The sequence below is a fragment of the Eleginops maclovinus genome, chromosome 20, assembly GCF_036324505.1.
Source record: "Eleginops maclovinus isolate JMC-PN-2008 ecotype Puerto Natales chromosome 20, JC_Emac_rtc_rv5, whole genome shotgun sequence".
Taxonomy (NCBI): Eukaryota; Metazoa; Chordata; class Actinopteri; order Perciformes; family Eleginopidae; genus Eleginops; species Eleginops maclovinus.
In genome coordinates, this window is record NC_086368.1 from 14,763,057 (window position 1) to 14,785,974 (window position 22,918).

General features: G+C 41.1%; 3 protein-coding genes across 3 annotated transcripts; 2 read left to right on the forward strand and 1 right to left on the reverse strand.

Annotated features, from left to right (window-relative positions):
* The first annotated feature begins 138 nt into the window (after positions 1-138).
* mustn1a (musculoskeletal, embryonic nuclear protein 1a) lies at positions 139-1,767 on the forward strand. Its single transcript, XM_063910016.1, has 3 exons — positions 139-393; positions 491-620; positions 984-1,767. Exons 1-3 carry the CDS (start codon positions 385-387, stop codon positions 1,085-1,087), a joined length of 243 nt encoding a protein of 80 aa, XP_063766086.1. The 5' UTR covers positions 139-384; the 3' UTR covers positions 1,088-1,767.
* ruvbl1 (RuvB-like AAA ATPase 1) lies at positions 1,764-7,737 on the reverse strand. Its single transcript, XM_063910015.1, has 11 exons — positions 6,625-7,737; positions 5,941-6,027; positions 5,703-5,835; positions 4,695-4,846; positions 4,270-4,359; positions 3,497-3,646; positions 3,309-3,372; positions 3,011-3,209; positions 2,797-2,899; positions 2,406-2,497; positions 1,764-2,136 (listed from the first exon to the last, which is right to left on the reverse strand). The coding sequence occupies exons 1-11, from the start codon at positions 6,763-6,765 to the stop codon at positions 1,977-1,979; spliced, it is 1,371 nt and encodes a 456-aa protein (XP_063766085.1). The 5' UTR covers positions 6,766-7,737; the 3' UTR covers positions 1,764-1,976.
* Positions 7,074-17,915, forward strand: eefsec (eukaryotic elongation factor, selenocysteine-tRNA-specific). The gene is made up of 7 exons (XM_063910013.1): positions 7,074-7,862; positions 9,162-9,369; positions 9,624-9,720; positions 10,280-10,444; positions 12,208-12,852; positions 14,340-14,496; positions 17,151-17,915. Exons 1-7 carry the CDS (start codon positions 7,559-7,561, stop codon positions 17,330-17,332), a joined length of 1,758 nt encoding a protein of 585 aa, XP_063766083.1. The 5' UTR covers positions 7,074-7,558; the 3' UTR covers positions 17,333-17,915.
* The last annotated feature ends 5,003 nt before the right edge of the window (positions 17,916-22,918 follow it).

Below are 22,918 nucleotides of genomic sequence, written 5' to 3' on the forward strand. Positions count from 1 at the left end.
AGTCATACCTTTTGAACTTTGAGTCCAAATTGCTTGGCTTGCTAATGACCAGGTGGTGGATGTAGAGTGAGACATTGCCATATTCTTACATCACTGAGATTTATTTGAAGAAATGTAATGCCAAAAGTTGTAGCAGTGATCTCATAATTTCCTTTTGAAGCAGCAGGGAGGGAGGAAAGCAGAAACAGAAGAAAACAGGGACAGAGAAGAGGAGGAGCGTATACACCTATTACGTCATTTATGTGTCTCAAGAACAGATTTATTGTCCACTGGAGAATCACTGCTAGGTTGTGTATATAAGCCAGTGTGTGTGTGTTGGGCTGGACTCACAAGAGAAAGAGAGAACGCTGACAATTGGATATTTTCTACAACTGCTCAACCAACATGTCTCAGGTAAGACCCCTTTGTTTAAAAAAGAGGACAACTTCTTATATTATTAAAGATCTTTTGCACAAGATGTGTGATGTCTCATACTTTTTACTCATTTCAGCCAGGTCAGGAAGAAGATGAACTGATGCAGCGTCCTGAGGTGAGAGAAGAGGACCTCACTGAAACAATAAACAAACTGGGCAGAAGTGGGCCGGCGAAGAGCAAGACGTTTGAAGTAATGCAGGAGTGCGGTGAGGACACACACATAAAAACCATGATAAATACACATGGAATCATGATTTGACATTAGTATTGCAGATGAAAAGTCCCCTTTAGCTTTCTGCAACTGGTTAAATCCCATCATAGCAGTGAGTTTGTGTGAGGGGCGTTTCCTCATGATGGTGAAGTTTCCACTCCATATACAGAGAACGGGGGTTTTATGATGGGAGATTCTGCTCAGTCTTCCCTCTCTCTCTCTCTCTCTCTCTCTCTGTCTGTGTGTGTGTGTCTGTGTGTGTGTGTGTGTGTAAGTAATGATACAGAGCATATCTACAAAATTACATTGCCCCTCTCTCTGCCACATTAACAGTGAAACTGTTGTTTCTCCTTCACAGAGAAAGTTGGTAAAGCAGCTCCCTCTGTGTTCAGTGGAGTGAGGTCAGGAACTGAGACTGTTCTCAACGCACGCTCAGGTGGACCAATCGGGAAGAAGCTGTAGGCTCCCTGACCATGATTGGACAACACGTTTAGAATCTGTTGTTTTCGCACTGTGCTTTAGTCCACTAAAAGGCTTGTTAAAAGCACCTTTTTTTAGGGTGTTATACAATATCCTATCATGTGTTTCACACTTAATTACAAAACACATAATTATGTTTGGTTATGGCACATTTATTATAGTGATGGTTAACTTCCTTAGTTGTTCAATGTTTCTTGATGAACTAATGAGAAAAATAACATTTTCTCAGATTGTTTCTCTGTATGAACAAGATGGGGCTTTTCAAAAGTAGAGGGAGTAGTTTTGCATTAAATCACAGGGTGGCAGGTCCATAATAATTAAGGTTTTAATTTTTATAATGAAATACCTAGCTCAACACAAATTACAAAGGTCCCGGCAATTTCTATTACATTTAAAACAAACCAATTGAAAACAAAAAGTTCCAATATACTGAGTTGTTGTGTTTTAATTTTTAAAAACAGAATTTTTTTTCCTTCCAATTATTGCAGTCTGTCACAGAAGCATTTATCTACTATTGCCAGTTGCAGGGTAATATTGAGAAATACGAGATGCAAGAAATCTTTTGGAAATCTGTTGTCATCCATCCTACTTTTCATTGTAAGTGCCAGCAATGTTATACTTGTCAATTTTGTAATAAACAATACCAACAATATAAATGTAAATTTGAGTTTGTTTTTCTTTTTATTGAAAAAATGTCATGAACACACAGAATGAATAAATCTTTATCAGAACAAAACTACAATAAATGAGGTGGCGGCACAAGAATGAGCCATATGGTGGGTGGGCGTACAAAAGACTCAAAGTCAAACATTTAACAGCTGGGTGAACACCAGCCCTGTGAGTCACGAAAGAAAAAACATTTATTGTTATTTTATTTCATAAATTTGTGATGTTGATCTTGGAGGATTTTGGCAGAAGATTTTGCGTCGTAGAACAGCTCGTTGATTTCCTCTACCTGCTCCCTCTCCACGTTCTCTTTTCCCTGAACACGGCCCAGCAGGCTGGCTGGAGTCATCAGCTGAACAGCGTATCTAAGAGGAAACAGGAAATAAAAGTATGATCCCACATATGCATGTACAGGATACGCCAGTTTAAGATAAAGACAAGAGTGAGGAGAAGTTGCAGGTCCTAAATGTATGATACTGATAATTATGTACCGAGTTCAAGGAGCTTCATCTAATGTTGCCAGAGCTAGAGCTAGAACTAGACCCAGTGGCACAGATTACCACTGTGGGCAATCAATGTAAAGCTGCAAACTTCTTCACTCCATTATGACACACAATGTAAAGTTCATTCTTACCTGAGGGTGGTCTTGGTGCCGATCTCTGCCAGGTGTGTAAGTGCTTCCTCGCTAACGTTGATCCCTTCAGTCTGTGCGCGGATCTTGATGATCTACAAACCACAACATCATTAGTGACACACTAAGAAATGTCAGAATGCACCAAATAACTGATTCAGGGACAAAAAAAAGTTCCCAGACATGCAAGTGATTGCTACTTATCTTTTGAACAGCAATGTTATGTTTTTATTTATAATCAGAGCTCTTTCGATTTAAAAACTGCACTAATGCACTAGTTACTTTTCCAAATGTTTGGTGAAAGCGCCAACTTTCTTTAGGGCAAAAGTTGCTACCCAAATGTTTTTGTGAATGTTCTATACTAAACTGAAGGTATTTCGATGCCAAGACTCACCTGCTTCATCTCCTGTGATGTGTACAACATAGTGCGGATTATCATGACTCTGTCTAGCAAGTCAAGAGGAATCCCGTGTGGAGAGCTGATGTCCTCTGTTCCCCTGGTGAGAAAAAAAAACTTTGAGTACTACACATTTACATAAAAAAAAAGGTTTTCTGTTGCCTTTTAAAAATTGCATTTCTTTCCACCTAAAAAGATTTAGACCTCCTACCTAATTAAACAGTTTCCCCTGTTAGAGGCAAAAACAACGATAGGGGCTATGGTGCTCTCGAGCGCTCTGTGGAGGTATGTGAAGCATTCGATGTCCAGCATGTGCACCTCGTCCACAAACAGGACACCAGGTACCAGCTCAGCTACGCCCTGGTCAATGTAGCGGTTCACCACCTTGTTGATCTCAGCACGTAGCTTATCTATCACCAGAAGAGAAAATGATAATGAATTGACCACAAGTCAACTAGTGGATAAGCCAGCTGGTGATGAAGACTGTGAAGCTGTCAGGTTTTCTTTACCTGTTATTTCTGTCTTTTTTGGCTTCATCAGCTGTCCCATCATGGAGAGAATGTCCTGGCCTCCCTGAAATCAAAGAGTAAGCAATTATTTTTAAACTTGTAGGGAATACCTGGAAACTGGTACTCTGGAACTATTTTGTAAAATGTAAACAGCTACAGTAAACTACAATTATTTTGCAGTAACATACCTGGGGTCTAGCATTTGCAATATCAAGGTCATGCAGTGTGACGTCTTGGACTATCTCCTTCTTTTTGTGGACATCACCTTTGGGCAGTGGCACATACTCCTCTGCTTCCAGGTCGAACTCTGTAGCAAAGGTGTCACAACGACCTTGTCTCTGTAAGACACAGTTTACAGAAATGTATTAATAAAATGTAACAATTAACCCACAGAAAGTAAATGTCCACATTGCTCTGGACAACAGTGAAAGAAGAGAAGGAGCGAGAGCAGGTGTACGATTGAACCCAGTGCCAGCCTGTCGCAAAGAGGAGCAGCTGAGGGATCAAAGGGTTTCAGAGGGCACGTCATGATACAGCTTTCAACAGTAATAAATGTGTTGTCCAGCCCTCCCGACTTGAGCCGACTCGCGCCCCTAGCCCACCTGCACCGACTAAAGGAGCCGTCATCGTGGCCTGTCAACACAGGCCACAAGACCCGCTGCTGGAAAAGAAGCATTGAGGGAGATGGAGAGATAGAGGGAGCATGAAGAGCTGCAGGAATGAGAAAGGCTTGAGTACAAGAAAAATACAGCAGAGCTGAAAGAGATCAAAGGACACCACCATGAAGACTGAAGAAGACAGGCAAGATGACAGAAAACACTGACATTTGAACATACCAAATATTTCTTACTGTTACATTTGTGACTCATCACTAAATTAAAGTATGTACATGTTTTTTGTAATTTTATCAAAAATGGGACAGCAGGGAGGGATGAACACATAAAAGAAATATAAAAAATACCTTGACAGCTCCACTGTTTGCTTCAATGTAGATGACATCTCCCTGTTCCACTCGCTCTTTCTGAAGACTCTCATAAATACTAGGGTCGAGCTAAGGAAACGTGACAAAATATTTTCATGTAAGAAACAGCTCTTTAACAACTGGTCAGTGAAAGTCAGTCTGAGTGTTAGTGACAAAAATGGTTAAAAAATACTCCACAACACTGGAAGAAGAGAGAATGCATTATAACACAATGTGAATGCAACATGAATGTTATTGCTGAAATACAACTTAAAAAAACAATTGCATGTGTGAAGTACCTTAAAAACATACCATAAGTGTATTTACTTTTATCACTACCATGTTTATACATGCACCATCTCTCTGTGTGCTTTATATGCAGTAAATAGGAAAAAGAAAGGAAAGGATTACAGCTCCAGTCTGACCTTGAGCTGCTTTGTGCCTTTGCCCGTCTTCAGACCAATGATGACGTGGCTGATGGTTTTTCCGTAGCCGCCCATGGGATTCTCGGTCTCACAGGGGGTCAGCTCTGTCACTTCCCCTTCATACACCTCCTTTGTTTCTTTGATACGCAGTCCTAAATGTGGGCGACATTACAGTCACTCACAGGCACGGTGCAGAGTGAGAACTCAATCTGGTCTTTATATTCCTGTGTCAACTAAGCCGCCACTTCCTTCAGTCTACTGAAAAAAAGCATTTTATTACAGAGAGGGAGCATGTGTGCGTGTGCCACTAATATGTGTGGGCATCATCTTGTGTAATGTAATCCGAGTCCTGTTGCTCTTTCATGCAGCCGGTGGCATGGAGTATGAGCAGCACACAGGTGGCTGATCTGTGATGGGGAGGGTCACGCAGCAATGAGTAAGGCAGGGACTGTCCGCTCTTATCAGCGGAGTGATGACAACTTCAAAATGAGACCCCCACCTTCCTGGGTATCCTGTTCTAGGGGAGGAGCAAAAGGTGCTGAGGACCACCTCTCACTCTACATAAGATCCATTTCCTACCCTGCAACACGTACCATCAGCAGTCAGACAAACCCCGTCCCTTTATTCATCCTTCCTTCCAAACACCATTCTCATAAATGTGCGGTCAAATTCGCCTTTTAACTGACAACAAGAGCGAATAGGGAGGTGAAATCTTGGTCATTCTGAGTTTAATCTAGTCATATTCTCTCCGAAGAGGTCAGGATAATCCATGGACACCGCTGTTGTTTTAAATGAGTTAATGGCATTATTAAATGCTTTAAGATGGCATTATTATTGCTTTAGTCAAGTCTTTGCCAATATTTTTTTTTAATGGCACTTGTGTTCAGCCAATGAGGCTTTTGATAGGCCCTGACAGATCAGGGTCTATCAAAAGTCTCAGTTGCAGTGACTGATGTGGGGGGTATAATTGATGACCAAGGAGCCAGTTCAAATTGAAATGACACTCACCAATAGCCCTCCGGAAATTCTCCATCAATACTTCTGTTTTTTTAATCTCGGTCGAGTAGACTTCACTGCCAACCATGGGACAGAAAGGCACCTTGTTTCCCAACTCCTGTGCCATAGCCAACGCGAGGGCAGTCTGGAGGAACAAATAGAAAAGAGTCACAATCTGCAGCCACCACAGAGGCCGCATTAACCTAAGCATTACTGCTCTATTGCCATTGAATGAACACTACACACTTACCTTTCCTGTACCAGGTGGCCCTGCAAGTAACACTGCCCTTCCAGACATCTTCTTTGAACGGATCAGCTCGACAATGATTCCACAAGCCTGGAGAATGAAAACAATTATACATGTATATGGACATCCAATGGAAAACATGTCAACAGGAATTGAATGTAATACAAGTGGCTGGTTTTTGGATACCCCCTGAGTGCTTTGTTGTCACAATTGAATTCAAAGCCAATAGCTTTTAGATACTATGTACCCACAGGTCTGCTCTGTCTCCAAAGTACAATTAACCCCTGGCCGGTCTGTCCATCTGTGATACTATATTTTAGACAGCTATGCATCCCTCAAAAGTCAGGTATCTCCTTAGACTGGAAATCAGAACATCAAGATGACGAGATTTATATATCTATTGACAACATTTGAAGATGGTCGTTATACAAATAAAGTTTGTTATTATTAACAATACATGTTTTCTCTTTAAATAACATATGAATGTGATTTCTTTTTACCAGGCTTTACCTTTAGCTCACTTCTGACCAGGTATGAAACGGCGCCACCACAGTGCTAACGGAACTAGCATAGTGGTGCACCTGTCTGCTATGGGCACAATTATTCCTGTAAAAAACCCTCAGCTCTTGCCGTCAGTCTACCAAACAATACAAAAATAACAGGAGTGCAGCGAAACATGAACATTACCTCTCTTGCAGCCTCCTGGCCGACCAGACCACATGCTGATTGTTTAGCATTCCCGGCCTCGTCTAGCCCGAGTCCTTTGACGTGACTGTGAGTGGCGATCCGCTGAGTTTTTGTTGTGCTTTTTACCTCCTCGATCTTCATAGTTACTGTTACTTTACAAATATGGGGAGTAAAAACTGCAAGGCAGGTTTACTGTGAATAAAATACCTCCCGTGACTCAGGTTATCCTCACTGCTGCAATCGGCGCCGAAACTCAAAACACAGGGAAATTGGTTTCCATGTGGGTAACTAGGGGAAATTAGCGGAAGTGATCCTCTAAAGTCCCGCCTATTTACACTGGCAAGTAAGTCTATTGGTCGATTCCGACTAATGCAACACCTTGATTGGCTGAAACCCACGTCAATCATTGTCGTCGAAGTAATCCCGCCCATGGCAGTTTTCATTTCCGCTTGTGTTTCAATTGTATTGTCGTAGTAGAAACTGCTAGAACTTGTCAAAGTGTAAATAAGAGTCTCAAATGAATGCAGAACTTACTGATTACTACTCATTACACCAATGAAATTTTAGATTCAAGTTTTAATCAAGTGTATTTTATGTCAGGTCAGTTTACCGCTGTTTTATCTTTGTTTGGTCCTGAACACAACCGTTCCGCTTTACCATGTTGTCCCGAGTACTACTGACAACGACGAAGACGTTTCTCTCAACTGTTTTCAGGCTAGAGTAACTTTAAAGTCTTATTTATACCTGTATGTGTTTTTTAACCACCGACTCATAACAAAAGCATGTTGTTGAAGTTGTTTTTGTTTAACAAGCGTGTGTCAACGAATGAAAGGACAGCAAATAACTCAGTTTGACACTGGAGCTGGGTTCAAGGTCCAGCTGGGAGTAAACACAATTCGCAAGCCGGTTGCAATTACATCCAACCGGTGTAGAAATGTCAGAGTCTGCTGACAGTCGGAGAAAAACTTTGAATTTCAACGTCGGGGTGCTCGGACATGTCGACAGCGGGAAGACATCGCTTGCCAGGGCACTTAGCAGTACCGCCTCCACGGCTGCCTTCGACAAGAACCCGCAGTCCCGGGAAAGAGGTATCACGCTGGACCTCGGCTTCTCCTCCTTCACGGTGGATCTTCCGGACCACCTGCGGGACAGCGAAGGCCAGAAACAGTATGAAAGTCTGCAGTTTACCCTGGTGGACTGTCCGGGACACGCCTCTCTTATTCGCACTATCATTGGGGGTGAGCTCTCTGAATTATCTGCAAGTGTTGTTGCTATGAGTCACTGGTGTTGTGGTTTGGGAAGTCAGTCAAGAACTGTCCTAGATACAAAGCTAAGTTACTTGAGCATTTTATTTTCGTGCCACTAGTTACTGTATAGAGGACGATTGTGTTGTAAATTAAACTACTCTTCCTAAAAATATAAACCCGTAGAGTTATTGAAAAAATATATTATTTTTATTGTGTTCTACATTGAGTACTTTTTTTGAAGTATTTAAGTACATTATCCTGGTTGTTTTTAGATATTTCTACTTGAATTATATTTTCAATGCAGGACTTAGTACTTTTAATTAAGTAAAACATCTGAATACTTCCATCAAAATGGCTAATGACAGCAGATTAAAGAATGGTGAACATAAAGGTTACAGTCAGGAAATGCTGACCTATACCAGTAGTAGATGATTCAAGCTGAGGCAATAGCAACCATACCTCACCATCTACACTCAGTTCTCTCAGTACTGTATATTAAGTATACACATACAGTCCAACACAACAGCCCTAACATATACATTTTACATTTTGGTCACAGATGGATGCTGCTTACACTACATCCTCACTGTTATCACACACACACTTAACCTATCCAGATATTGAGAACGCTCACTCAGAGGGACACTTTCTCTATAACCGGCTTTCTCTTTTAGTCCCCATTGTTTGTCGCATTAATGAACAACCCACATTATTAAACTTAAATAGTGTAATATACACAGACTTTGATAGAAGTAATAGTCTTGGTAAAAGTCTGACTGAATGCACTTATTAAATACTGCTGTGCAGGGTTACCGACAGACTACATTAAATCGATGAGCCAGTGGGGTGGCACATGCTGTAGATTAGGGAGGAAGGAAAGTGTGGGGATTGGGGTATGCATTAAACTTCCCCTTCTGTCCCAAGTGGGGAGAGCACAGGAAAGAGAGGGAGCCAAATAGAAGGAAAGAAAAGAGGAGAACACAGGAAAGAGAGACTGCCAAACTCAGGGAAAGGAAAGAGGGAAAGGAAAGACAACCAAGTGAGCTGCAGCTCTGGTTTCAACCCCCTAGCCTTTTTTATCTCTCTGCCTATGTGCACCCCTCCCCTAATTTCTCTTCTTGTTCAACTGTTATTTTTAGGTATCTGTATCCATTCCTGTTTATATTGCTGTTGTCGGCTCCATACTCTCTACTCACAGTTCCTACATCTTTTTATAGTTGCTTGTGACTTTTCTTCCAAGTCAGTTATATCTTACATCCTATTGATTTCTTGAAATTTTATTTTCTCTAGGTGCCCAGATCATTGACCTGATGATGCTGGTGGTGGACGTGGTGAAAGGGGTGCAGACTCAGACTGCAGAGTGTCTGCTGATAGGAGAGCTGACCTGCCCTCGCATGGTGGTCGTTCTAAACAAGATCGACCTGCTGCCTCCCAACAAAAGACAGAGTGCCATTGAGAAAATGACCAAGAGGCTGCACAAAACTCTGGAGAACACCAGGTGTGCAATTATGCAAGATTAAGAATAGTGGGTAAATCTGTGGAAATGTGGGTTAGGGCATCCCGCATACTCCCAGTGGCCTGCAGGACTGAATCTCTGTCAGACTTCCTCACTCATTACAAATTCTGTCTCCCTCTCTGCATTCCAGCGTCTGTCTGTCAGACCCACTTGTTTCTCATTCAAAGGAACTTTATCCATTACTTCAACATCAAAGCATGAAATAATTTCAATATGACTGTTTTTCTGTTGGCCAGATTTAAGGAATGTCCAGTGATTGCTGTGGCAGCGAAGCCTGGGGGCCCGGAGGCTCCTGACGCAGAGGAGCCACAAGCAGTGCCAGAGTTAATCGAGGTAAAGTCCGGAAACGCACTGGTCCCCCTCCATTTTTACTAATTTAGCTCGAAAGTGCACATAAGTTCTCACTTAAGTGCTGCTTGTCAGATGTCATTGTCAAGTGAGGATAAAAGGGTAAAACAATCCTCAGCCTTGTTTACTTACTACACAATATAAACTATCAACACAATTCTTATTTTGTTCGATCAAAAGTAAAAACTGAATAAAATCTTTACTACAGTTTTAGAAAATGGCGGTGTTTAATCACTGTATTTTACTGTATTTGAAATTTTTATGATATGTAATTTAAAACGATTCTAATCTGGGCTGCAATATGGCTCAGTTTGTAGAGCTGACGGCCCATGTCCTGGGGCTCGGTCCCCATGCAAAGGACCCGGGTTTAAATCCAGTTCGGGACCATGTGCCGCATGTCATCCCCTCTGTCTCCCCCTTCTAATCTGTTCCACAATAAAGGCACTGGTTGCCCCAAAAAATTCTAATCTTGTGCCCTTGCAGTCTTATGACAGTTATTTTTTTGGTTTATATATAATATATGTTTTCTTCTCGTCTATATCAGCTTTTGAAGAAACAGACGTACCTCCCCCAGAGAGACCCCGGAGGTGACCTCCTGATGGCTGTGGACCATTGCTTCTCCATCCGTGGTCAGGGAACAGTCATGACAGGCACCATCCTGCAGGGGTCACTGGCCATCAATGACACTGTGGAAATCCCAGCACTAAAGGTATGCTCGAGAAATTGGACATGAATTCTAAATCTCTGATATTAACAGGACAGGAGTGCAGGAAATTATTTTGATAAACCACAGAGACTTGGAAGTTGAGTGGAAGTAGGCAGACTGAGGGAGGGATGTCCCAGTGGGTGCAGAGGATGTGTCACTTTAATGTGAGGAGAGGATGAGGGGACTGGGGGCGGGGGTTGACAGCCCAGGAGTTGGGTAATTTAGAGCAGATGCACACATTCAGCCAGGCTCAGCAAATTGTGTCTGCAGTTTTCATGTTCACCTCTTGATGGCAGCAAATGGCTAAACTAGCAGTCATTTGTTAGCTTTAACCTGTACCAATACTGCTGTGTTGGTCAGTGTTTAACGGACAGCAAAATTAAACAGAAAAGCATTTTGATATGCCAACTGTCAATTCAGAGATGGGACAATAATCATGTAGCAGGACAGATATCTTTGAAGGTTTCATTTGTTATGATTAGTTTGTAGATGTGGATTTAAAAAAACCATCCCCATCTTTAATTAAGTTAAGAAAACTTTTTTAAAAACCAGTTTGATCCATAACCATATTTGCATTTATGGGCAATGCAGTATTTTGAAATATAGTTCTGTAATATTTTAAAGATTGAATTAGCACATCTGCTAGTTGTCCATATTTAATGAGGTGTAAACTTAAGTATGTGCATTAATTAAAAAACCTCTTTCTGACCTTTTCTTTTGAATATATTATAAAACATCTCTGGAGATACCTTCATATCATTGTGTTATAGTCATTACTCATGGTCTACAACAAAATGCTTGAAGTGTACACGTTTTGTTTTATAACAATTGCCATGAGTGGAATAAAACTGATAAACTAATAAATAAATATTATATGTTGTATAATTATTGTCTATGCAGTATCATGGTATGGGTTAACTTCAAAGGTACACTACATATTAATGCATCTCTAATAATCTTTATACTCCGTCATCACATTTTATTGTTGGTGGTAAATGGCATACGTGTCTACTTAAGATATGCTTAAGGTATAAAAGAAACCTTTGATAAAAAAAGGAACAATTTCATTTTGTCAAACTTGCTTTTCTATCTTGATTGATTATGTTGCTTTTATACATTAAAGGTACAGTCCACTACAAGATCAAACACATTTTTGATGTGAGTTACAGGGTTTGAAATACTAGCCGTGGATGTCTGCTTTCGCTTCAGTACATTGATTCAAACCACCCAAAAATACATTTGAGAAGCTCGCCGGTAAAATATGTATTTGTCATTTAAAGGTGAACTGTCCCTATTTTAAAGAAGACACATTTTATTTGTGATTCTCAGCATTTTGGAGCCTGCATAATAGTCACTGATGATGCAACATAAATACTTTTAAATGAATGAAAATGTCTAGCCTTACCAGCCTATACCAATAAAACATTATGATTAAGCATGCATTATTAAAGATACATCAAAATGTATTTTTCTTTTTTGATGTATATGAGTGTTATTAAGCAGTATATGTGCACATTAATCAAATAGATGTGGTCTTCGTTGAAAGTGTAACTGTTATTTATGTTTAACCTCATGCGGAATTCCATGGATTAGTTTCTACGTTTTCAACTTTAAATGTTAAGAATTGAAGCAAAAAATAACAGAAACAACAAATGCACTTTTAGCAGCATTAATGCAACATACTGTGAGTCTGAATATCTGTTTCTTTCTCTGAGTTTTGAAATCGCTGTATTGATCTTAATGAATCTTTTTCTCTCTGACATCAGGTGACTAAGAAGATAAAGTCGGTGCAGATGTTTCGGAAACCAGTGTCGGGGGCCATGCAGGGGGACCGCGTGGGTGTGTGTGTGACACAGTTTGACCCCAAACTGTTAGAGCGGGGTGTGGTGTGCAGCCCGGGGTCCCTGCGCACCCTCTATGCAGCTGTCATCTCTGTGAGGAAGATAGGCTACTTCAAGGGCTCTCTTTCCACCCGTGCTAAGTTTCACATCACTGTGGGTCATGAAACCGTCATGGCGAGGGTTACCTTCTTTGGTTTGCCACCCGTGGGTGCCTCAGAGCCCCCCTCAGTCTCTAAACCCCCTCCATCACAGCCCTGCTCGCTGGATACACCCTTCAGCTTCGAGAGGGAGTACTTCCACCAGGATGAATATGTCACCGCTCAGGGAGAGGCGAGTCCAGCGTGTGACCCAGAGCAGTGGGCCCTGTTAGAGTTTGAGCGGCCAGTCACATGCCCCTTACTCTGCCTGGTGATTGGTTCCAAGCTGGACACAGACATTCACGCCAATGCATGCCGCTTGGCCTTCCAAGGCCGTCTCCTCCAAGGGTTTGAAGATAAAGGCTATGCCGAGTCTACCCTGCCTCGCCTGCGCATCTACAAGACCAAACACAAGGAGGGCCAGGTGGAAAGGGTGAGTTGGACTCGAAGAAGTTTATTTAAATGGTGTTTTGCTTACTGCCATTCTCTCTGCTTACCCCTGAGTGTGCCCGTGCCCCCCTACCCTTTCTACCACCTTTTAGAGCTCCGGTTCTTCTTTGGATGTTTCTAATTGCTGGTGTCAGTGGAGCGTGCCTCTCAGACAGAGCCCCTCTTGTACAGTCACAAACATACACACACAAACAACATGCCGCCCTTGTGATCATTGTTTGAGGCATGAATGTGTATGCATACCTTAGCATGTGCTGTGACACAGAGGTGTGTGTGGGCGGCAGACTGACGCCACTTGTCCTGTCTAGCGGTTAGACGTTGGCACTGTTTGGACACACCTGAGTAGCACAGCAATACCCACATCGCTGTGTGAGTGAGTTCATCAGACTCAGCGTTTTCTCTCTCTTACACATGCCGTTTTCATTTTTGTTTTTGTTTTAAGCTGTCACGTTCCGTCCTAAATCCTGAGCTCCAGTTCATACCGATCCGTATCTCATCTAATCCAATGCTGTTGTTTTCTTATTTAAATCAACATCAGATTTAAGAGTTTTTCAATATGTTTTAACTCTCTAACTCCTCACAGTTTATATTTTTGTTATGACTCGTCATTCTGCACTGTACAGTTAAAGTTTTCTGTGCACCCTCGTGCAGGGTCAGACTCAGGTCAGGGGTCAAGTGTGTGAACTAGTTTCCTGCTGTTAGCACCTCAGGCTGTTGACAGCTATAGTCAGTGACTCAGGAGTAAATCAGCGTGTGTGAAGAGGTCAGTTCTTGGTCATGGAAAGTTATATGTGTACTTCATCTGTCTCTCAGAAAGAGCCAGCTATGTTTCTAGACTTTTAGTAAAAGAAGACATTACTGGCAGTGTTGAGATATGACGGGCTCATGCAGTCACAATTCATACGCTCTGTCAGACATGTACAGCAACAGTATTTTTTTTATCAGCACATCAGTCACGCTTGAAGGATGTCGGGGTCAAATGTTCAGGAATGAATGAGGGTTAGGCAGAAGAGAGAGGAATAGCTGGTGCGAGGGGGTGAGTCGGAGACAGAGCGGTGCCCTCATGTTATCAGATTAGTGGCGGGTTAGATCGACTTAGTGATGGGTGATAAGAAAGAAATACAAACAAATATAGCATAAAATGTGCAGGGGGATGAAAGACAGGATGCCAGACAGCCAGGCGGCGAGCCTCGAAGAATGTGGCTTACAGCGAGTGATGAAGACACAGGACTGAGGATCAGCTCTTCTTCCTCATGCCGCCATGCTGACAGAGTGAAATCATGACAACCCACAAGACCCAGATTAGAGGAAGGAAGAAGTGAGATGAAACTAAAGCACATCCTGACAGTTTCACAGCTCTGACTCGATCACATGCTTCCACCCCATTTAACAAGTACTTCTAATCAAGCGTTCACTATCCGTCATTACTCCTGCAGCTCATGGAGCTCTGTTCCTCTCTGTTGTGTTCAGGTGACCGACGATTACACTGTGATTGGCCGCAACCTCTTCAAGAAGGAGACCAACCTCCAGCTCTTTGTCGGGTTAAAGGTCACACTGTCGACAGGCGAGACTGGTGTCATCGAGGGCGGGTTCGGACAGAGCGGGAAGTTCAAGATTCGAGTTCTAGGTAAGAACAACCTCAGGTGAGATGTTCTTGTCTCTTGGCCTATCACACTGCTGTAGCTCCTGACTCTGTTTAATGGAGGCTGAGTCAGGGAAATCAATCCACCGTGGCTTTGATGATGTCGCGTAGACTCCTTCTTCATCAAGACTCGCACCGAGAGCACTCTCCATATCTTTCCTTGGACGTTGGGGGCTCTGCGGACAGTTTTTTTCAGGATGCGGTAAGAGTGGTAGGCCCGACATCCTGAGCCACATTCCCAGAATTCCTCCGGGGATTGCCTTGTGTTCCGGGGGAAGTCTGTTCCGTGTTTATTTTACCTTCTGTTGCTTCGGACCCACTGCTCCGCACCGGGAGGGAAGAGAAAACAAAAACATTTAGAAAGAGGACCTCACCTACATCCTTTTCACTGCCTCACATACTCTAAAGTCTTAAACATACTAACACACGCATCTACACATGAACATATGATTCAAGTCGATTTGACAAATACTTACATACTTTTTTATGTCACTGTAACAGATGGTATATCACACTATAGTAGCCTTATTAGTCTGTAAATTCATCTGTAAAATCCTAGAAATGGTAAAAAAATATATATTTTATCCTTTGTTTTATATGGAACGTCCATAAAAACAAAAACCTTACTTATACAAGCGGACTTTACAGTAGACCAAAATAAAAAAATACTAAACATTTACTGCAGGATAGGGGTTATCTTTATTCCAGAAAGCGCTGTCAAAGAGAGTACAGTGTGCGTCTGGTAATACTAGAGGTTTTCCTCATCATGGGTTGGTTGGGATGTTTCTACAACTTCACTTTCCTCTCCTCATGTCTGCCTGAACCACGATACATTGTGAATCCGGAAGATTTTGAAATCATGCGACCAATAGATACCCCTGTGGAGGATGTGTTGCCTAATCTTTCCTGCTGGACACATTTCTACCCTTGCACGGGCTCATATCGCCCAACACCATATGAACATAACATCTGATAGTTTCTCCCGCTGCGCTTTGGGGCAAATGTGGCTCCATTCTGCGTAAAATAAGTGAAATCATGGCAATATATCTGAAAACAGTCTCCTACGATACTTTTCACCGGCGTCAATGCCATAATGTTTTAGGTGCATCTAACCTTTCCTGCTGGCATTTTAACCCTGAAGTTTTGCTTCCGACCTTTTAAAAGCTTTACAATATCTTAACTGCACAGATGTACGTACATGTTGCAACTCTGCTTTTCCTGTTAATACATATACATTTGCTGGGTATTGCATGACTTGTGTCAGTAGCTGTTTCAGTTGACTTCCAGCTCTATCCAATTTCTCTTTCCTTTTCTGTCTTTTAATAAGGATGCTTAGATAAGGTTGGAGGCTTTCATGCAGTCTTTGTTTTCTGTGGCTCATACTTACTGCTCATATCTGCATTATTTCTTGGAATACAACTATTGATTATTTTCATCACATATTAACCTGCAGAGGGCTTTCTCTATTATTCAATAAATATAGTTTGCTCCACAAATGTTCATCAACGCTTCCTTGACCCCAAAAATAAAATAAAAGAATCCATAAAGTATGAACAAAATCTGTAAATCTGCACATTAGAGAAGCTAGATTTAGATTGTGTTTGGCAGTTTTCTGTCTATGGATTTATAGGGACAGTAAGATTATTAGTCCATCCTCTTCTCTGGTTTAAACCGGGTGTCATACTGCTCCTCCAAAGTGAACCTGTTGCCAACTTGGCCACTGACACTATTTAATTAATCAAAGACTTTTTATAACCGTATTTGGCTTATTGGGTGTATCAATTGTGTCTCAGTGTGCCTCTAATCATATGCTCAATGCTACAAATGCACTCATCTTAATTACCATGCTTCTGGCATAGTCCCATTCCCTTTTTAAATATGTACAGTATTCTTGTTATATAAGAAAGCTAAAACATTTCTTCATTTTAATACTTAGCAATTTATATGAGGAAAAACGTGTAAAGGTGAAATTCATACGCATCATTTGTATTTGAACACGCATCATTTCAGTTTGGGTGTGTGAGTGTGTGGTAAGCGGACATTGTCAGCTGATCGTAGATAACCATAAGAGATTTCTGTCTGCGCTACAACCATAACAACCCTCACATTGGCATAACGATAACAAGAAGAATGCTGGCGCCATTGTGCGTGACGTCAAACAGCCAGCGTGTAAAGGAGTTTACCCAGAACATTTCTAACTTTCCGTGTGCGAAACTGCAAAAAAAGACAAGAGAGTGTGATAGCGTAGAGGAACATGCAGAGCTCAGCGTTCACAGGGAACAGCTCAGTGTGGCTGAGAGTGAAGGAGGAGAGTCAGGATGAGCCAGACTAACGCAGAGACTCGAGGAGACCTCTGCACATTTTCATCCGTTACATCAGGAGGATGAAGGCAACAGTTGAACTCGAGGTCAGCACACTGAGCAGCCTCAGCGCCTAGGCACTGCACACATAACAGGAAAGATCTGTATCAAGCATCATATATACCTACAGAGATGATTAAGATGGCCTAAATACTGTACATACTATACTGTAGGACAGTTCTAATCTAGATGTATTACATATGGGGATTTGTTTATACAACGATTGTTTTTTGTATAATCAACCTTTTTACGTGACCTGCCTGTTTATCTTTTCTTCAGAGGGTCTTTGCCCAGAAACCAAGCAGTTGTTATCCTCGACCTCTAAGAAGAAAGGGAAGGGTGGGAGCAAAGGCGGAGCAGCAAATGAAGAGGAGCCCAAAACAGATTCTCAGCCTGTCAGCATTAACTTGCATTTCAAGCGGTACGTCTTCGATCCCCATAAAAAGATGGTTCAGTCTTGACCAGTGATGCCCCCACTTCAGCCTGTTATTGTGTCCTGGTGCTTCAGACAGGCGGAGGGCCGTCTCAGAGGTCATGTAGAGATGAGGGAAATACTGTCCTCTATATCAGTGGTATGATCATTTTCCTGTGATGGCGACAGTCTGCTGAAATGCATGATTGTGGAATGCTGAACGCATGTGAAACCTTCATGGAGATGGACTTAATCCAGTTTGCTCCATCACAAGGGTGGAAGCAGATTCTTTGTTGTCTTAACCAATCAATTATTTTTGTTTTACTTGCAGCAATCTTCTTTTTCATTATGTTCCTGATTCAGCTGAGCCTTGATTGGCATAAACACATTAGCTAGAATTACAGAAATACTGACTCAAGGATTTCCCCAGGTCACTGAACTCGCTTCTTGCTCTCTGGCTGGATCATGTTTACTTTTGGGTTTCTTTGACTGTGTGATATCTAAATGATTTGTTCCTATTTCAATATTTACCTTTGTTTACCGAGGATAGGGGTTATCCCAGTCTAGACGTTCCTTGAAATGAATGAATGCTTTAAGAAAAACAAATAAAGCAAACCTCTGCTGAAACTTTATTTCTGACTATTTTCTGTGTGATCATGGGTATTGCCTAATAAAAGTTAAACAATGGAAAAAATACTTGTGGACCTTTTTGCAGAACAAGAACAAGCTAAATTCAACACTTTTTACAAGCTCAAAATATATAGTTTTTAAATAAAAAGCACTCCAGCAAGCTGCAGTTTGTTGGCGCAGTACCAGCAGCGGCATACAGTATGTACCGCAGGCAACAGAGATACTATTCCCACGCACTAACATACTGAACCCCAAACTTGAATGTGTGTCTAACCCGCGGTTATTTTATGCTGTCATCTGTGCTTTGCAGCATAATGGGCAACTTTTAGTGAGTTATGCATACTACACTCTTTCCAGAGTCTAATTCCATATACAATCCCAGCGGTAACTAATATCCATAAAAATTGTACCTGTTATAACTGTTATAGTAACAAAAAATGTAACAAGGAAAATACATATTGTAGGTGGTTGATGGTCCCATTAATCAGCCAGTCCTATCCTCTGTCAGTGTTTGGTGTATGTGTGTGTCCATCTTGTCACAGAAGTGTGGTGGGGCGGTGCAGTGAGAGTGCAGGATGCTCGGTATGTAGCGGATGATGTCAGCAAACTGTCCCTGTGAACAGCGACTCTATCTTAGCAGGAATCTGTGGAAATTGGAGAGAGAGGGAGGAGGGAGGAGCCGCAGGAGCAAGAGGGGACACTGGAAGGATTGTTCCTCTGAGTGACAGTCCTTTTAGTCTTATCTCCTCTCGTTCCTCTTATAGAAAACCAGACAGGGAAAAAAATGATTTCGCTTTTTACTCCTATGTGTTTCCAATTTCTCTTTCCCGCTCCTTCCCGCTCTTTCATGCTCCATCCATTCAAGTTTTTATTTAAAACCTTTTTCTCTGCCCATTACTTCCCTGGTGTCTCTTCTTGAGACGGTAATAGAAATAATCTTTTAGGCTCCTTAATATTTCACTTAATGTCGTAATTTCACGAATATTATAGTATGTCATATATTGCTGCAATTCAGTCAGTTTTTTAGATTTTATTTTTAGATCTAAAAAATGATGAATTCATTCAAAAAGAAACATATCAAATATCTTATCAGAATATGTATGTACATAAAACCAAAACAAATTCATACACACTTAATTGCAAAAATAACATGATTTTTTTCTTGATATAGCTTTAAACACTGAATCAATTTGCCAATGAGTCTCGTAAGAAGATGATTATTATCCACCGCCTTGTCTGATAAAGATCCTTTCACGTTTCATTAACACTAAGGCTGTGTGCACCGCGTTTCCCCACTATGTTTTAACATGCATGCAAATCCTCTTGTGTCTGTGTGAGAGTGTATGTGGTGAGAGAGAGACACAACAGTCCTCTCCGAGCTTAGGTGAGTTCATAAGCTGCTTTTAGAGCCGTAGCTGATTGTGGCAGGAGGCTAAAGACAGGGAGGCTATGGGACTGCATCTGGGAGTGTGTTCTCACCTCGGCTCAACACACACACACACACTGTCACCAAGCCAAGAGGTTTATACCTGACATGGGAAAGTGATCACACACACCTGCTGTTCCTCATGCTCATCTTGACCTGCGTTTATGGCCCAATGCTTATATTCAAATAATGCCCCTCAAGACTCAATATATTCTCCCCCTTTTAAAATCGCTCTTCCTCCACTACAGAGATAAGACACAGGCGTGATTATTTCCCTTTAATACCCTTTTTCCCTTTTTGCTGGTGACCTCCAGGTCAGCCAGGAGTCGAGGGTCAACATTTGAACTCCTGAATGTTTATAGATGTGAAACTGTCGCTGATGAACAGAGATAACAGGCAGCTGTATAAGAGAAAGAAACAGAGGGACTGGAACAGCGGCTGGATTATTGACAGGGAGAAGGAGGAGGGCAAAAAAAGGGTTTAAATTGTGGTTCAAGGCAGAAGAGATTCAAAAGACTAATTAGAAGCCGTTTGACTGATAAATGGGTGGAACATTAATTAACAATTTAACCAGTGGGGAGATGGTTAGGCTGCTAACATCCTCTCCTCACTCAAATATATTCCTATCTTACTCCAGACTATTATATTCACAGTTTTTATTGTTTGACGGCAAATTTTTCTAGCATGAAAGGACATTGAGAAGTACGTTTTTGTGTGTGGGTGATCTCTCACCAGCTATGTTTAGGTGTTAGTCATTACTAAACCAGTTTTAACAGTATCACCTTGGACATAGATTATGTTTATTGCTGATGATATGATGACAGAAGCTGTATCAGACAGCTCCCCGTACTAATGAGCACAGACGCAGATAGAATCACCCTCAGCCCCCTCGCTCCTCTCAACCCTCGCCTGCAAATATAATTAGCTATGATTAAAATGGGCATTGTTTAATTAATACCGCCACAGCCTCTTTCAGGCCCTCCTCCATTTCCGGCACTGCTTATCTCCCACCCCACCCCCCATCAGCGTTTTTTTTGTTTTTACTATTGCCTTTTATAAATCGTGGTCGTAAATACGTGCCTGCCAATTACACCATGGGCAATGTCAGACTTGCTTTCACTGCTGCTGAAATAGTTTCTTTTTTTTTTAGATCATCAAAAATATAATTGTCTTGCATTCAAAATAATCAATAAGTGTTAGCAACAAAGTGACTTTTAATGATACTACTCTTATTTATTGATGCCTTATAGTGTGCATGCAGTGTAGCTGGTCAAGTTGTTGCTCCCATTGGATAGAACAATTGTATCCAGCATACGAATCAGAAGAACTGTGAGTAAACCAATTATTATAAAAAGGATTTTTTGGATTATAAGTCTACACAAAATGCCATTTACTAGCACGCAGATTTGAGATTTGAAACATTTTATGCTGTTTGAATATGTTTCCTTTATTGTCAGACAGCACTGGAGCTCGTGCTGGTAACGTCTTTCCGCGTTCTGTTGGTTTGCATTTATATTAACAGACTGCACATTCACACAGATTGTAGATCTGCTTACACAATAATACTGAGACAAGTCTATCTCAATCTGTCTCACTTAATGATGAGCTGTGGTATTACAGTGCTATTGGAGTTAGTTATAATCTGACTATTTCAATTCCTAATCAACTTGTGTCTCTATGGCATTGTTAAGATTTCTGAATGAACCCATTTTTAATATGAGTGCAGATCCTTTGAGTCAAAGTGTGTTAGTTAGTTTTGTACAAAACCACGGAATTTTTGGCACATCTATTTTCATTTACGCAAGCAAAAATAAATGCAAATTAGTCCTGTCACCTCAATAAAAGCAGTGTATTGATATTCTGCTTTCATACCCTGGCACACAGAGACACACAACAGCTTTTTCACATCTGCTGTCAACCTCTCATCTCTCTCCTCGTCACCTCAGGACGAGAAGACAGTCACTGAAAGGCGGAGGCTGATGGGCGAAGAATAGTGATCATTACAGCTGAGCTCAGCAGAGTCCAGTCATTCAGGTCAGAGGTCGCCTGCAGCATCACCTTGAAAAATGGCAGCCTGTAATCTGTCACTCACTTTCACATATTGTAGAGAAGAGCAGGAGGCAGAGAATATATGCAAACACTAGCATAATAGTGAGGACTCACCTCCTATAGCCTCCACTTATTTATTATTCCACTACACCAGGTAATAACACCTCCTTTTTAGTCCCATGGAATAGAACAAAGAAATACACACTAGAGAAAACAAAGAGAATTACATGTTTAAATTATGCTAAAATGATCAAACAAGCCTAGTCATGTGTTATAAATTACTCTGTTCTCTAATTTAATTTAATGAAGTGGATAGTAACGACAGTACCAACACACTAATAGTCACTTATCTACTGGTCAATAATCCCTTAACTAATAAAACAATCTGAAAGTGAATTATACATGAATACATCCCACATAACAAATGCCCACTTAATTTAAGTCTATCAAAATGTGTTTTTTCACGTACAAATTTAAATTTCCTGTTGATTTCACTTAATCTCTCTTAATCTGAATTTTTTCATACTTGCTTTCAGCTCCGTGTAAAGTTTAAACTAGTATTAAAATACTGGATTTTGGTTTGAGATCGTTAGTCGGCACAACATTTTTCGCTATAATTATGTTAAACCAACATGAATTTTGAAGGAAAAGCCTGAAGCTGTTCCTTTTCGAGCGTTGTGTTACTGCTGGGGAGACTTCAGGCTGCAGGGACGTGTTCTTTAAACTCGGGGTGCAGTTCAACTAAAAGTGCTGCTGGTGGGGTCATGAGATGTGTAGGGTCATGTGAAAAAGTCACTTCCACTTTAAGAGATGTCAAAGAGATGTCAGCTATTCTTGGATTTTCATGCTTGTTTCACAATCTAATGAAATGTCTTGAGGGGACTCTATTTGGTCGGCTGCAACCCAGAGGTAGATGTTATGTTTAGATAAGTTGATAGTCATAAACAAAGTCCTAACTTACTCCTTATGTGTCTAAAGTCTGTATCGCTAGCTTCCCAAATCGGCTGAACATCAAATATATTTAGCTACTTATTTAAGTTTTCAGGGAAGCTCAAAGAGTGTCATATTCATGTCAATGTGTCTAACATAAAAGTGCTTAAACGGGAAATTGCTTCAGAGAAGATGTGGAGAACTTGTTGGCAAAAGGTATTTACAACTCAAGTAGACGTGGAGCAGAATTACCTTTGTTTGAAAAGGCCTTTCCTCCAACTTCTTAGGGAAATATCTGGCTCTTAATGCTACACTATATTCATAGAATGGTGAATTGAGCTTTAGCCAAAACTACATGCTGAAAGATGCTAAATTGCTCCATTAACTTGCAGAGTAGTGTCATAGTTATTTGGTTGTCCCAAACCTTATTGATACATTTTTTTTCTTCATCTTAAATGATGATGGCCAATTAACGGCTTTAAGTTATTTGATCTTATTTTAAAATGTCAAGTATTAGGCAGAAACCCATTACTTATGCACAAGTCTGCCAAAAGTTATTCTGTTGTTATGTAAGCTTATTGTTATGAAGGTGGATGAATA